General features: G+C 39.0%; 1 protein-coding gene across 3 annotated transcripts in view; it reads right to left on the minus strand.

Moving 5' to 3' along the window:
- The window catches only part of AP1AR (adaptor related protein complex 1 associated regulatory protein), a gene marked incomplete at its 3' end in the record, with an annotated part of 31,388 nt that extends 19,584 nt beyond the window's left edge, over positions 1 to 11,804 (minus strand). For all 3 annotated transcript variants that reach the window (XM_079699976.1, XM_079699978.1, XM_079699977.1), the window contains exons 1-2: positions 11,648 to 11,804; positions 545 to 593 (exon numbers count right to left, since the gene is read on the minus strand). In XM_079699976.1, the coding sequence (XP_079556102.1) occupies positions 545 to 593; positions 11,648 to 11,730 (132 nt within the window). In that variant the 5' untranslated portion in view covers positions 11,731 to 11,804. The remainder of the gene's footprint in view (positions 1 to 544; positions 594 to 11,647) is intronic.
- Positions 11,805 to 13,066: the final 1,262 nt, after the last annotated feature.

Genomic DNA, 13,066 nt, shown 5'->3' on the forward strand with positions numbered 1-13,066 from the left:
TTGATAGAAGTGTACCCTCTCGCTCAGTTGTGTAGGACAGAAAAAAGACAAAAACAAACAAAAAACCCCACCACTTCTTTTTTTTTTTTTTTTTTTTTTGCAGTACGCCGGCCTCTCACTGTTGTGGCCTCTCCCGTTGCGGAGCACAGGCTCCGGACGCGCAGGCTCAGCGGCCATGGCTCACGGGCCCAGCCGCTCCGTGGCATGTGGGATCTTCCCAGACCGGGGCACGAACCCGTGTCCCCTGCATCGGCAGGCGGACTCTCAACCACTGCGCCACCAGGGAAGTCCCCCCACCACTTCTTAAGTAGAAATAACAATTCTACTAGAAGAATGGGATCTTAATCTTTTGCAAACTTGTTCTCCCTATTCATGCTTCCCCCACCACTCCAATTCTCTCCCTATTCACTAGTTATCAGTAATATTAAAATATAAAGAGTCCATACTAAATTTAGGTACAGAGCCTTCCCCTTACTTAAAAAAAAGCGTCTCTCCTGCCCTTCCGAAGGTAGTTTTATTCAATCAGATTTACGACTCTACTTACCTCTATAGTTAAGTGCTCACCTCTTGAGCATGTTCTAAAATACTTGGATCTGGGAAGAAAAACAGGAAAACAACTTTAAAAATTACAATCAATCCTAAAACTGAGTTAATATAGTGGCATAAAAACATTTCCTCAAAAGCAACTTTAAATTCTCCAATGTATAGTATCTTATATTTACAAAAAGAAACCACTAAACTTACATAAGAATATAAACACTCCAGATTTTTAAACTTAGTTGTGGGTTTAGAAGTGTTTAGTCGACCAATATTTTTCTATTGGTCCTAATATTTACTATACCTGTAATAATAAGTTAATTTACTATATTTACTACATAGAACAGAATACAATTAAATTTAAAATTTTATCTCATTATTTTTACTGTATCAAGAAAAATATCTTGTTCAAGTACTGCTGTGTTAAATAATGTGTAAGAGCATGTTCCCAATTTTGTTAAACATTTGCAAAACAACAAAAATCTAAAAAAGATACATGCCAATATGCTAAGAGTAGTTATCTCTAGATGGTGGGACCATATATGTTTATATAAAGCTTAGGTGCTTTTTATTCTCATCCCATGCCTGCACAAATAAAAGAAAGAAAATGAAAAACAATATACATCACATATACATCAACCAAATAATCCATTACATTAATTTTTCCAACTAGGGTGAAATATTGACTTTAATTTAATTTCTCCTCACAATGTATACATATATCAAATCACCACAATGTATACTTTAAATGTCTTACAATTTTGTCAGTTATACCTCAATAAAGCTGAAATTTAAAAATTCTAGTTATTATCTTCTGCTCCTACTAGTGAAACTTACACGTAGTCAAATAAGCATCTCCTTTGTTATATCTGCTCCAAAGATATCACATTCTATTAACTATATGTCCTCTAACTATTATAGTATGAAAGCTGGTACAGGACAGAGCCCCTCTAGCTCCTTTACTACTGGAAGTACCAGGAAATTTTAAGACTTTCACTTATAACGTGGATCCTGTTATTGCTGCCTAAATTGATGGCATAGAAGACCCCCCATCCTCCCATGGGGATCCAAAATCACACTGTGGATTCCTAATGTGTCAGGACTCTTGAACAAAAAGCACCCCTTTGAGAGATGGGAAGAATCCTAGGGTTAGGACAGGTCAGAATGCTTTGTATTATGTGTGTATGTGTGCAGAGGTGGCGGATGGGCTTAGTAAAAGAGAATGGTATATTATCATGACTAAGTTTTTATTACCATAAAGAATAAAAAAAGCAATTTTTCCTGTACAATCTTTATTTGCTAACAGATACAAAGCAGTTTTATTGACCATTAAGAGATCATTGGTAAAAACGGAACATTTGGTATTGTCATCCCATAGACCTAATAATTCATGGAACATATCCAATATAAATAAAATACCCCAATTCTCTAGGCATTCTATTATTTTCCCTATTTCTCAAATAAAAACAGAAATGAGTTGAGGCTTTCAGTAGCACTGTGTTCTGGCATTAGGATTCATGCATAAAGTGCTATACGCTCTCCCTCAGCAACCATCACTCTCTTCCCTGAATGAAGAGTTTGTCTCTGATTAATCTATTTCCTCTTCCAGGCTTACTGAATGATATAACTGAATAGTAAAATAAAGTTTAGTAATACCAAGCATCCCAGTATAAGCCATCAGTGTGACTTCACTGCTGAAGCAAAGCCTGAAGCTAAGACTGTCTCAATACAAACCAAGGGAAGTAACTGTTGCACTACACTTACATTAGATGGCAGAGTACTAATGTGTTCTGTCCCAATTTTACACAGATATATAGCTAACTTCAGCAGAAGCCCAAGGTGTTGGCTGTTGTAAATGTCTATCTTTTCTGTCCCCTCTCTCCACATCTAACTATGGTGAGGACAATCATGCTCTTGCATGACTCTGACTCCCTGATTATCTGACCAACCTAGATCATAGCCATCCCCCAGACTTCATTTGATTGGTTCAGGGTTATACAGAAACTGAGCAGACATATACCCTCCTGAGAGCTCTAGGGAGCTGCTAGGGGTTATACTTCTGACAACCTGCAAAGAGGAATGAAATCAATTGAAAGAGCGTTCTGACAGTGTTGAAGTCATTCCTAAGGACCAGTTGCATCCCTGCCCTGCCCAGTTTCCTTAGTACTTGACAAACCTAGTATCCTTATAAGAAATTCTACCTTTTGCCTACGATAGTTTGATTTGGGTTTCTGTCCCCATAACCAAAGTCCTGTCTAATAAGTAAACAAGAGTCTAAGAGATAGAATGACAAAAGAGCAAATTAAAGAAGTAGCAAAAAAAATTTTAATGGAAAGAAAACAAAAAAGCAAAATAAGTTTGGAAGAAAACTCAAGCTTTCCTTTTAGGACAGATTAGATTCAGACCTTATTACTCACAAAGGGCACACACTGACTCCTACTACCATAAGTGCTAAGATTATATTGATAGATTAAAGTAATACGCAATTTGGCAAACTCAGGGGTAACATTTTTATTAGAAGAGCTTTATCCTGGAATTTGTCTGAAAAGAAGATGAGAAACTTTGTGATACATATTTTTTTTTGCGGTTGTGATACATATTTGAAAAGTAATTAGAAAGCCAGTTTTTGAAAGTATCCTTTCAGATTTCAGAGTGCTCTCCATTACTTAAGCAGTAAATGAAAGAAACTGAAACTAAAATCTTTCTGTATTATTGGATTCTTAAAAGCCTAACACATTTCTAATGTGACTTTTTCAGTATTTCCCATTATAAACTGTCCTGACAGGAATAAAGATGCAGACGTAGAGAATGGACTTGAGGACACGTGGAAGGGGAAGGGGAAGCTGGGAAGAAGTGAGAGAGTGGCATGGACTTACATATACTACCAAATGTAAAACTGATAGCTAGTGGGAAGCAGCCGCATAGCACAGGGAGATCAGCTCGGTGCTTTGTGACCACCTAGAGGGTGGGATAGGGAGTGTGGGAGGGAGACACAAGAGAGACGATATATGGGGATATATGTATATGTATAGCTGCTTCACTTTGTTATAAAGCAGAAACTAACACACCACTGTAAAAAAAAAAAAACAAACAACTGTCCTGATATTTTGTGTTTTCTTTTTTAAAATTTTTTTAACATCTTTATTGGAGTATAATTGCTCTACAATGGTGTGTTAGTTTCTGCTGTATGTTAGTTTCTGCTGTATATATTTGCAGGTGTATTAATTATGGTGAAAGTTGAGCTGCTGAAACAGGTTCCAAAAACAATAATTTAAAGAAAACAGAAATCTATTTTCCCTCTTTTTAAAAACAGTCTAGAGCTCTCCAAAGCCATCCATGGACATTCCTTTATACACAATCCTTATGCCCCTGAGAGCTGTCTCTAAGTTTCTATATAACCATTCTACTATTGCTGATGTTGTGAAAGTAGACTCAAATATGTAAAGGATATTAAAAAGGTAGAAAAGATAGGCTATCATACTCCGAATGATCGTGGCATGTAAAGGAATTTGGAAAAGCTTGAAAGTAAAGAGGTACAAAAGTGGCAATTCTTGCATATATATTTATTTGTCAATGTTGTGAAGGCAGATATCAAAACAATCTTTTATTAAGGATAAAACCAGTCTCATCAAGAATAGAATGAAAATGCAGTTTTTTATGCTTCTACATGTTATTATGGAAAGCAGGCAAATACTCATATCAAAGCGACTTAAGTAAAAGATAACTAAAAAATTCTCATAAATCCTACATTGTTATTGTTCCTTTTCTTCATATTCTCCTGTATAGTATCTGTTAAAATAAGTCTTTCCTTATATCTTCTGTTTGACATTATAAAAAAATAATGAAGAACCATGGTAAACTGTTCCACAGTCTATTAAAAATTAAAAGCTTCCCAAGACTCTTCTTTTCTGGACAAAAATTGGAAAGGTTACAAATAGAAGCCTGGCAAAAACTATTACATTGAAGATGATGGACACACTGTTTTTCAATTAGTATCAAATACTTCAGTGAAGATTTAAGCATTCAAATCTCAAGGAATGAGCTATCAACAGATTTTCCAGGTAGAACAGCATCAACATAGGTGGTAATAATAAAGTAATAATATTTACTGTTAAATAAGCCCCTCCCTAATGAAGGCAAATTTAGGAAGACTGGATGTTCAAAACATTTATTGTGTTCCTTGGAAGAGACAAATTTTCCTGTTAAACATGTTGAAGATGGAAAACATGTCAAAAAAAAGAGTCACTGTCCTTTAAGAGGAGCCTGATTTAGAGGAGACCAACAACTAGAAGGGATCTTAGAGGTCTTTTAGTTCTTTCTCGTTCATCTGCAGTCTGTGAGCAGCATCTGTAATTGTTGACCACCTTCTTCTTTCAGAAACTGTTGCCACTTATGTGTCTATGATTTTGAACGTTCTAATTTTTCTTAATTCCCTGGATAACTGAATGACAGACATAGCTATGTATTTATATTTAAAGTACAGAAGTGAGTAAAAATTGACCCACGTACCCAGGAGGTTTACAGTCTAATGGGGTAGACACAGGTAAATTAACAACTACCATGCTCTGAAAGGGGTATGTTCAGATGAAGAGCATCAAAAATCAGCTGAAGGAGAAGGAATTAGTCAGGCCCCCAAGTAGTGGGAAGGAATGTTTCAGGGAGCAGCAGCTACCAAAGGCAAAGGGGAATGAAAAGATCAAGGCTGCATACATTAATTCTGTCAACAAGTATTTACTAAACATCTACTACATACTATGCACATAACTTGGAGCTGTGTATTCAATGGTAAGCAAAATAGCCATGAACTTGTTCCTTTACACTGAGAGCAGAAGACAGACATTAACCAAATAATCACACTATTTCAGGTATAATTATAACCTGAGGAAGTGCTGAGAGGATAAGGAAGATGGTTCTATCAAGGTGTGAGAACTCATCCCCTGAGGGTAGGAAACAGATTGGGAAGACTTCTGTGGGAAATAATCCTTGAGCTGGCATCTAAAAGATGAGTAGGAGTTATCTAACTAAAAAGGGAAGAAACTGATTCAAGGAAGAGTGTGGCACAAATGAGGCAAAAAAAAAAAAAAGACAAGGAATAGATAATGTGAGGTCTTGAAAGCTACATTAAAGATTTCAGTCTTTATCCTAGAAGTATGGTAAACCACTCAAGAAAATGGTAGGGGACATTCAGAACTTGACAATGTGGATTTGGAGGATGAGTGAAAGGGAGAAGTTTATTATGATTTGCAGGTTCATGGCTTTGGTAACCGTATATTATTTTACTACTCACAAAGTAGGACACAAAGTAGTAAAAATGGTAGGGGCTTTAAAAAATTGAAGAAAAGGAGTAAAGAACTGTGAGCAGGAAAGAAAGATGAGCTCAACTTTACAAACCGAATTTGAGGTTATGTTTGATACCCAAGGGGAAATACTCAGTAGGCAATTAAGATATTCAGGGCTCAGACTGAGATGACTGAGCTCATTAGTACGAAGGTAGTAGGTAAGGTCATGTGTTTTCCTGCCATCACCCAGGGAAAGTACATTAAGGAAGGAAAATATATTAAGGAAGAACAGAGTGAGATTCAGAACACAGCCCTGGGGAGTCTTCAAGGTACAACACAGAATGTTCAGGAAATTCATATCCATTTAAGTCTGCTACTGTTTTCCTTCCTAACTTCTGAAATTTCAAGAGAAATATCTTATGCTTGTATATTTCTCAAAGCCGACAAACATGCAGAAAACCAAACTGAATCATTCAATAATGACTACTGATTAGTGTATTTTGGCAATATACATTATGATAAAATATTTAAAATTCTCATTCTCTATACGGTCTCTTTAAAAAGTAAGTCAACATAAAACTGGTAGGATATATATTTAACTATATGAGTGATGTCAAAGTTAGGGAATTATCCTGAGGAAAAAAAAAAGGAGAAAATACTGTTCCCTAGATTTTACAAGTTCTTAAATAATACTCATTCATTCAATAAACATGAGATACTAAAAATGAAGAAAGATAAAGATAAAACATAGTCTCCGACCTTGAGAAGCTCTCAACCCATACCATGGTATATACCAGGAGGCAGCAGACTATGGTCCACAGGCCAAATCTGGCCCAATGCCTGTTTCTGTAAATAAAGTTTTATTGGAACACAGTCACATTCATTTATTTACATATTATCTATGGCTGCTTTTGTGCTAAAATGGCAACGGTGAATAGCTGCAACAGACACCTTATGGCCTGCAAAGCCTAAAATATGTATTATTTTTTACAGAATAAAAAATATTCTGTAAATATTTTTAAAAACCTTTACAGAGGTTTTAAAAAATATTTTTAAAAACCTTTACAGAAAAAGTTTTCAATCCCTAATACACAGCAGATTTAGGCCTGTAGAAAGTATTACTGCCTCAGGGAGATAATATTGTTTCAGGGGGTTAGAGCAGGTTTTTCAGGGAAGGTAATATTTAAGGATAAGTAAAAGTTCACCAAGAACAGGAAAAGAAGAAAAATATCACATACAAAGGCACAAGATGAGAGAACACTGTATGTTAGGAAAACAGAAACAGGTATAGTCCAACTGGTATACAGGCCATTGGGGATGTACCAAGTGAAAGAATGGCAGAGAATCCTTTCACTAATTCCCCCCGCCTGTGCTGCCACACTATGTGCACAAGGAGTAAAATCTACAATTTTAATGCTATGCTCTAAGGAAAATATAATCAGAAAATGCAATTAGCCTGGTAAAATAGATTAAGGTTAAGTTATCTTGTCAGGAGTCTGAACTTCATACTACTCTGAATTGGAAGGTTATCATTTATCAAAAAAGTTAAAATACTATAAGGTTTATGAATGAGTTAAGTTTTTTGAAATTAGAATAGAGTCATTGTTTTCCTTTTAATGTTATTCTGATTTGTATTCTGACATGATTTTCTGAATGAGAGAACAAAGAGTAAGATCATACTCTTTACCCAAATGCAGAACTGCATATAATCCTGAGTATTCAGATGGACATTATGTTGCATGTTTGAATGCCATGCACTCATCATCTGTCACAGAAGGAAAAAAAGGTTGAGCAACTTAGCTGTAGGAAATAGTTGGCAGATGGAAATTGTTAGGCAAGGGAATGGCATGATCCAGTGTGGTTTTTAGAAAGCTTAACTCTACTGATAGGAAGGGGCGATGGCATGAAGTGTAGCGATACAACAGGGAGAGCAATTTGAAAGACAAAGTTTAAGGAAGAAGCACAGAGGAAGGAAACAGGTTCAGTATGTATTAAGGAAAGATTGAATAGCTAATTAGTGAGGACTATAAAGTTCGTAGTATAGGGACTGTGAACAGACCTGTTAAGGGAGTCCCTAATCCCTGATTAGGGAATACATGAAGCAGAGGAAGAAAAAATCTAGGGGAAAAGGAAATGCACTATTTCAGATATTTAATGGGACACAAATATTAAATATTAGATACTTTAGATAAGTTGATTTGAGGAGCTTTGGTACATCTAAGTATATCTCTTCAATAGGCAACTGAAAATACAGTGCTGAACCTCTGAAAAGAAGTCTGTTCAGAAGACATGAGATTTGGAAGTGGTGGTGGTTGAAACCATAGGAGTGGATGAAATTAAGGGAACTAAATAAAGAGAAAAGACAGAGAAAAATTCCATATTTAATGGGCAGATAGAGTAAATACAGCCAGGACAGGAACAGGAAAATAAAAACATAAAAGCAATGTTGCAGAGGTCAAGTGCATAGTTTCAAGAAAAGGAAGACAGCTTATCACAAAGAATAAAGAGCCAAGTTTGGAGATATATGCATAAGATCTCCCAGTGACAAAGTACCAGATAATGCACTGAGAGACAGAGCAACTAAATGTTTATAATATTTGTTTAATAAAATGTTTATAATGTTTAATACAAAACCATGAGACATTAGTGGTTAAGGGTAAAGGCTCTCAATTCAGAGGGATCTGGGCTAAAATCCCAGCTCTGCTATCTTAGGCAAGTTAAACTTTCTAAGCTTCAATTTTCAACCTACAGTGTATATAATAGTACTCACCTTCCTCACAGAATTGTGGTGAGGAATAAATGAGATAATGTAAAATACTTAAGAACAGTGCCTGGAACACAGGAAGTAATCATATGTTGGCAGCTATTATTAAACTCATTTTTACCAGTAAAGAAAACAGCAAATCATTGTAAATTATCGTCTGAAGGCAACTTTGTTGCTGGAGCCAAAAAGGCCAACAAATGTTAAATATCAAGAGAGATATAAAACATGAGCATACTTTCATATAAAACTACAGTACATCTTAACTGGAACCACTATGTGCAATTATATGGTAAGATAAAAATAGGAATTAAAATACAACACAACAAAACTTAATTGGACCTTCAGTTTGAGAAAGAAAAAATTAAGAACACGATAAGTGTCTATACAAAAGATTTCTCGTACTACCCAAAAAAAGGAGAACTGACCAGCAGATGGAGCCCTCTAGAATGTGTGGTAGGCAAAACTCCCTGGAGTGAAAAAGGATGACTCATTAGGATGTCTAAATGTTATTCCTTGAAGATATCTAGCTCCCTCTGCTTTAACCATCAAATAGCTTTATTAGTAGCAAGGTTTCTGACATACCTTAACACTGATATTGATATTCTGACTAGTCGACATATTCTAGAATATAAAATACCAGAATTCTCTAATATGTTATAAATTTAAAAATCAGGCCCTGGATTATAACGTACCCCTGTGAGGCCCAGCTTAAAGCAGCCTAAGAAAGCCCAGGATTCTTCCACCTATGGTTACTACATTGACAAAATATAAATCAAGTTTTTGAGATTGCTCCTCAACTTTTTTGCCCTTAGATGAACTACTAGTTAAGTACCTAGACCTATAACTGAAAGAAAATCAGAACTACCAGGTGATTTTAAAAAAAGCAACTACTAACATGAGAGGTAAAGTTTAACCTTATTCTGTAAACAACAATTAACTATAACCACCTTCCTCTGTATGTTTATTAGAAGCTCCTAAAATGTTGAAATGAATATAAAACAATAAGTTAATCAGAAGATTCAACTAACAGACTTTCCAAACCTACATTTATGGATTAAAACAAAAGGATGGATATCATTATTAGATTGTTTTAGATGACAGTGTCCACAACCCACAGACTCTCACTGGCGCAATAGAACTTGTTTGTTCAAGTTCTGCCCACAGCCAGAAGAGTACAGATCCAACTATTATGATTTTATGACACATCTACAGACAATTAACACTCACAATGATTCACTGATTTTCCCCTCATCCTTCCCTATGCTGTCAAGTTCATGTGCTCAGGGAGTAAAACCTGTAATTTTTTTTTTGCGTTACGCGGGACTCTCACTGTTGCGGCCTTTCCCGCTGCGGAGGAGCACAGGCTCCGGACGCGCAGGCTCAGCGTCCAATGGCTCACGGGCCCAGCCGCTCCGCGGCATGTGGGATCCTCCCGGACCGGGGCACGAACCCGCACCCCCTGCATCGGCAGGCGGACTCTCAACCACTGCGCCACCAGGGAAGCCCTAAAACCTGTAATTTTAATGCTATACTCTAAGGAAAGCATTTTCAGTTTGTAAAATCACCATGAAAGAACAAAACCCCAAAATCCCAGACACCAAACAATGTACTCCAAAGTGAAATATAAATGACTTTTGCTTACCTAATTTGAGTATAAGATCCTATTTTTAGTTATCCTACAACACAACTACAAATGAACAAATAAAAATATTAACAAAGCCAAAGATTCTGGGGCACCTAGTCCTTAGGCAAGCCTATTTAAGCAGCTTGACTATTATGAGTATCCACGAATAAAAATTAGAAGTAACTTGGATGACTTTTGCTGACAAGATAAAAGAGCTGCCATGTTCCCCTGTAACAGTAATAACACTTAATTCAGGAAAACCAAAATACTAAAATTAGGCACAAAGTCTTCAAGTCCTTACTTTTCCATTCAAGGGACACTTAGTGTAAAACCCTAACTACTCTGCATCAGAGAGGTCACACAATGCCTGATGAACGAATGAGTGACTCACAAGATCTACATCGCCAAAAGATCCAAATGATAAATCATTTGTTTTCAGTATGTGTATGTTGAACATCTTATTACCTAATGATGTTGGTTAAATGGGACAGATCGTGAAAACTTAGGAATCTGTTCCAGAAAGCGCAAAATTAATGTCTTATTCCTTACATAGAGTGGTGTGGTTCAGATTTTCAATTCTAAGTTTGAATTCCTGGGACATATTTAACAACAACAACAAAGCCAATTTCCAAGGAATTTAAGTTTTTCACTACCTTATGAAATAAAAAACACAAAAATGGAATAATTACAAAATTCTATTATCCTATGGATGGTGTGAGTAGAAAAACCTAGGCATATTCCAGATTTAATCAAGAGAACTTCAGAAGGACTGTGATTTCCCTAGTGTTACAGAGCTTGTGGGTAGCAATCAGGGTATGGCATTCCCCTCGAAATTCCAAAAAATTAATATGAAAAAGCTATACACTGCTCCTCTTGTTATTAACATTAAGAATCCGAATGCCCAGTGGAAACCCAGCAATTCGCAAGTATCAAAGAACTGCTCAATGTCTGAAACCTTATTTCACTCCAGCATCCAAATGACTTCTACTAAAAAATCTTTCAGAGACATCAACTTTTTGGAAGAGATTCTCGACCTGCTCTGTCAGAGCCAAAGAGAGAATCAAACACATAGTTACTACCAGCTTTAGCAATAAACCAAGCTCAACGCAGGGAGTGCTCGGGTCGCCGTGGATCCTGTTCTACTAACCATTCGTGTGAGGGTGCCCCGTGCTTCCTAGAGATGATGCCTCCCGTCACTCTTTCCCCGCGTGATAGCGCGCCCAGCGAGAATCTCGCTCGGAGGCGGCAAGAGCGACACCCCGCCCCCTTCTCTACCTCTTTCCCAGGGCCTCCACTACGACAAACCGCTCGACGCCTGTTCAGCCGTGAGGGTACCAGGGCTCCCAGCCTCCTCTAAGCCATTGGGGAAGTGAAAGGGGTTCCCCGCCAGGGGCCGAATAGGAGGAGCCAGCGGGCGCCGGGCCCCTCCCCCCGGGGGCTTACCCTCCGCCTCCGCCTACTCGCTGCAGCCGCCCAGCTTCCTTGCGGAGGAGTCCGAAGCACTGCGTCCAGCAGCAGTTCCCCATTGCATGCCGCCCAGGTGCCGCCGCTCCTCCTCCTCCTCCAGCTCAAAGCCCAAACCCAGGCCCGTCAGCCGCATCCGCGCGGCACGAGCCGAATGGGGGTTCGGGGACCGAGGGCGGGCCGGCCGGAGCGCGGCGGAGTGAGAGGCTAGGGCGACGGGAGGGACAGGCGCTCGGAACAAAGGCAGCGGTTACTCCAGCGGCCGCCGAGTCGCCGCTGTGCGAGGGAGGAGGGCCGGGCAGCGGGCTCTAGACTCCCTCGTTGTCCTCATGGCCCCTTGTTCGCCTCAGACCCCCCAACCTCAGACCCAGTAACCGCCTCCTGGCGCCGAAAGAGGCCAGTCCCCGCGAGTCGCGCGCCCAGGCCCCGCCCGCCGGCGCGCCCAGGCCGGCGCCTGGCCACTGTCTCTGCCACACCCCCGGGCTTTCCCGGTCCCCAATAGGCCGTTCCCTCGGCTGCCCCGCCTCCTCTGGCGACTGGCCTTACGTCACTTCCGCCAGCTCTGGGGTACGCATCTCAATTCGTGGGTGTGGGTGTTTGTTTTGTTGGACCTTGACCTGACTAGGAAATCTTTTTTCCTTGCAGTTTCCCGCTTCTGGGTCTCGAGCGTCTCCGGTGTCACACTATCAAGGCTCGGTTTTCGAACTTTGTACCAAAGCCTTGTGAGCGGCTTACCTAGAGCCCCGGGCCAGGAGTCATCAGGTGTGAAGGGGGCACTTCTCTGTGAGGTGTGTGCTTAGGTTTTGTTTATATTACACCATAAGTGGCAAATAGAGTCAGGGAACTGACTGTGGTTGTTTTGAAGCACTAAGAATTTTTTCTCTCTGGTCTCTAGTTTGCGTTTCAGTCTCCATACTGTCAACATTGTAGGGAGGTTTATAAACAGTGCCCTACTGGCCTTATTTGTTCTGTTTAGAATCAAACCGTCAAATAATTTCGGAGGAGCAGTTGGGGTCCATAGGAAATATGTTAGAGGGCTAAGGTTTTTCAAGGACACCAGCCTTGCCAGTCCAAGCGTGCTTCCCAGAACAGTAGTAGGTGAGAAGAGACAGCTACTCTGATGCGACTTGGTTTGCGGCACCCTCCTCAAGTGCTCCTTTAAAACTAGGTTTTTTTCTGTGGTTGGCCTTAAAATCGGGTGTAAGTCATGGCTTAGTAAACGCCTGGTCTAGGGATAGGATGTTTTAATTACTAACTAACCAGACATGCCAATTTTTAGGAATATTTTTACATTTTAGAAAATTGTTATTAATGATAACATATTCTTTGACCTACTCATTTTCTTGCTTCCTGAATTCTATTCCGACATGGGTTTCAACCTTAGCCCTGCTACTTCAC

The sequence above is a fragment of the Hyperoodon ampullatus genome (assembly GCF_949752795.1).
Source record: "Hyperoodon ampullatus genome assembly, chromosome: 1".
Classification (NCBI taxonomy): Eukaryota; Metazoa; Chordata; class Mammalia; order Artiodactyla; family Ziphiidae; genus Hyperoodon; species Hyperoodon ampullatus.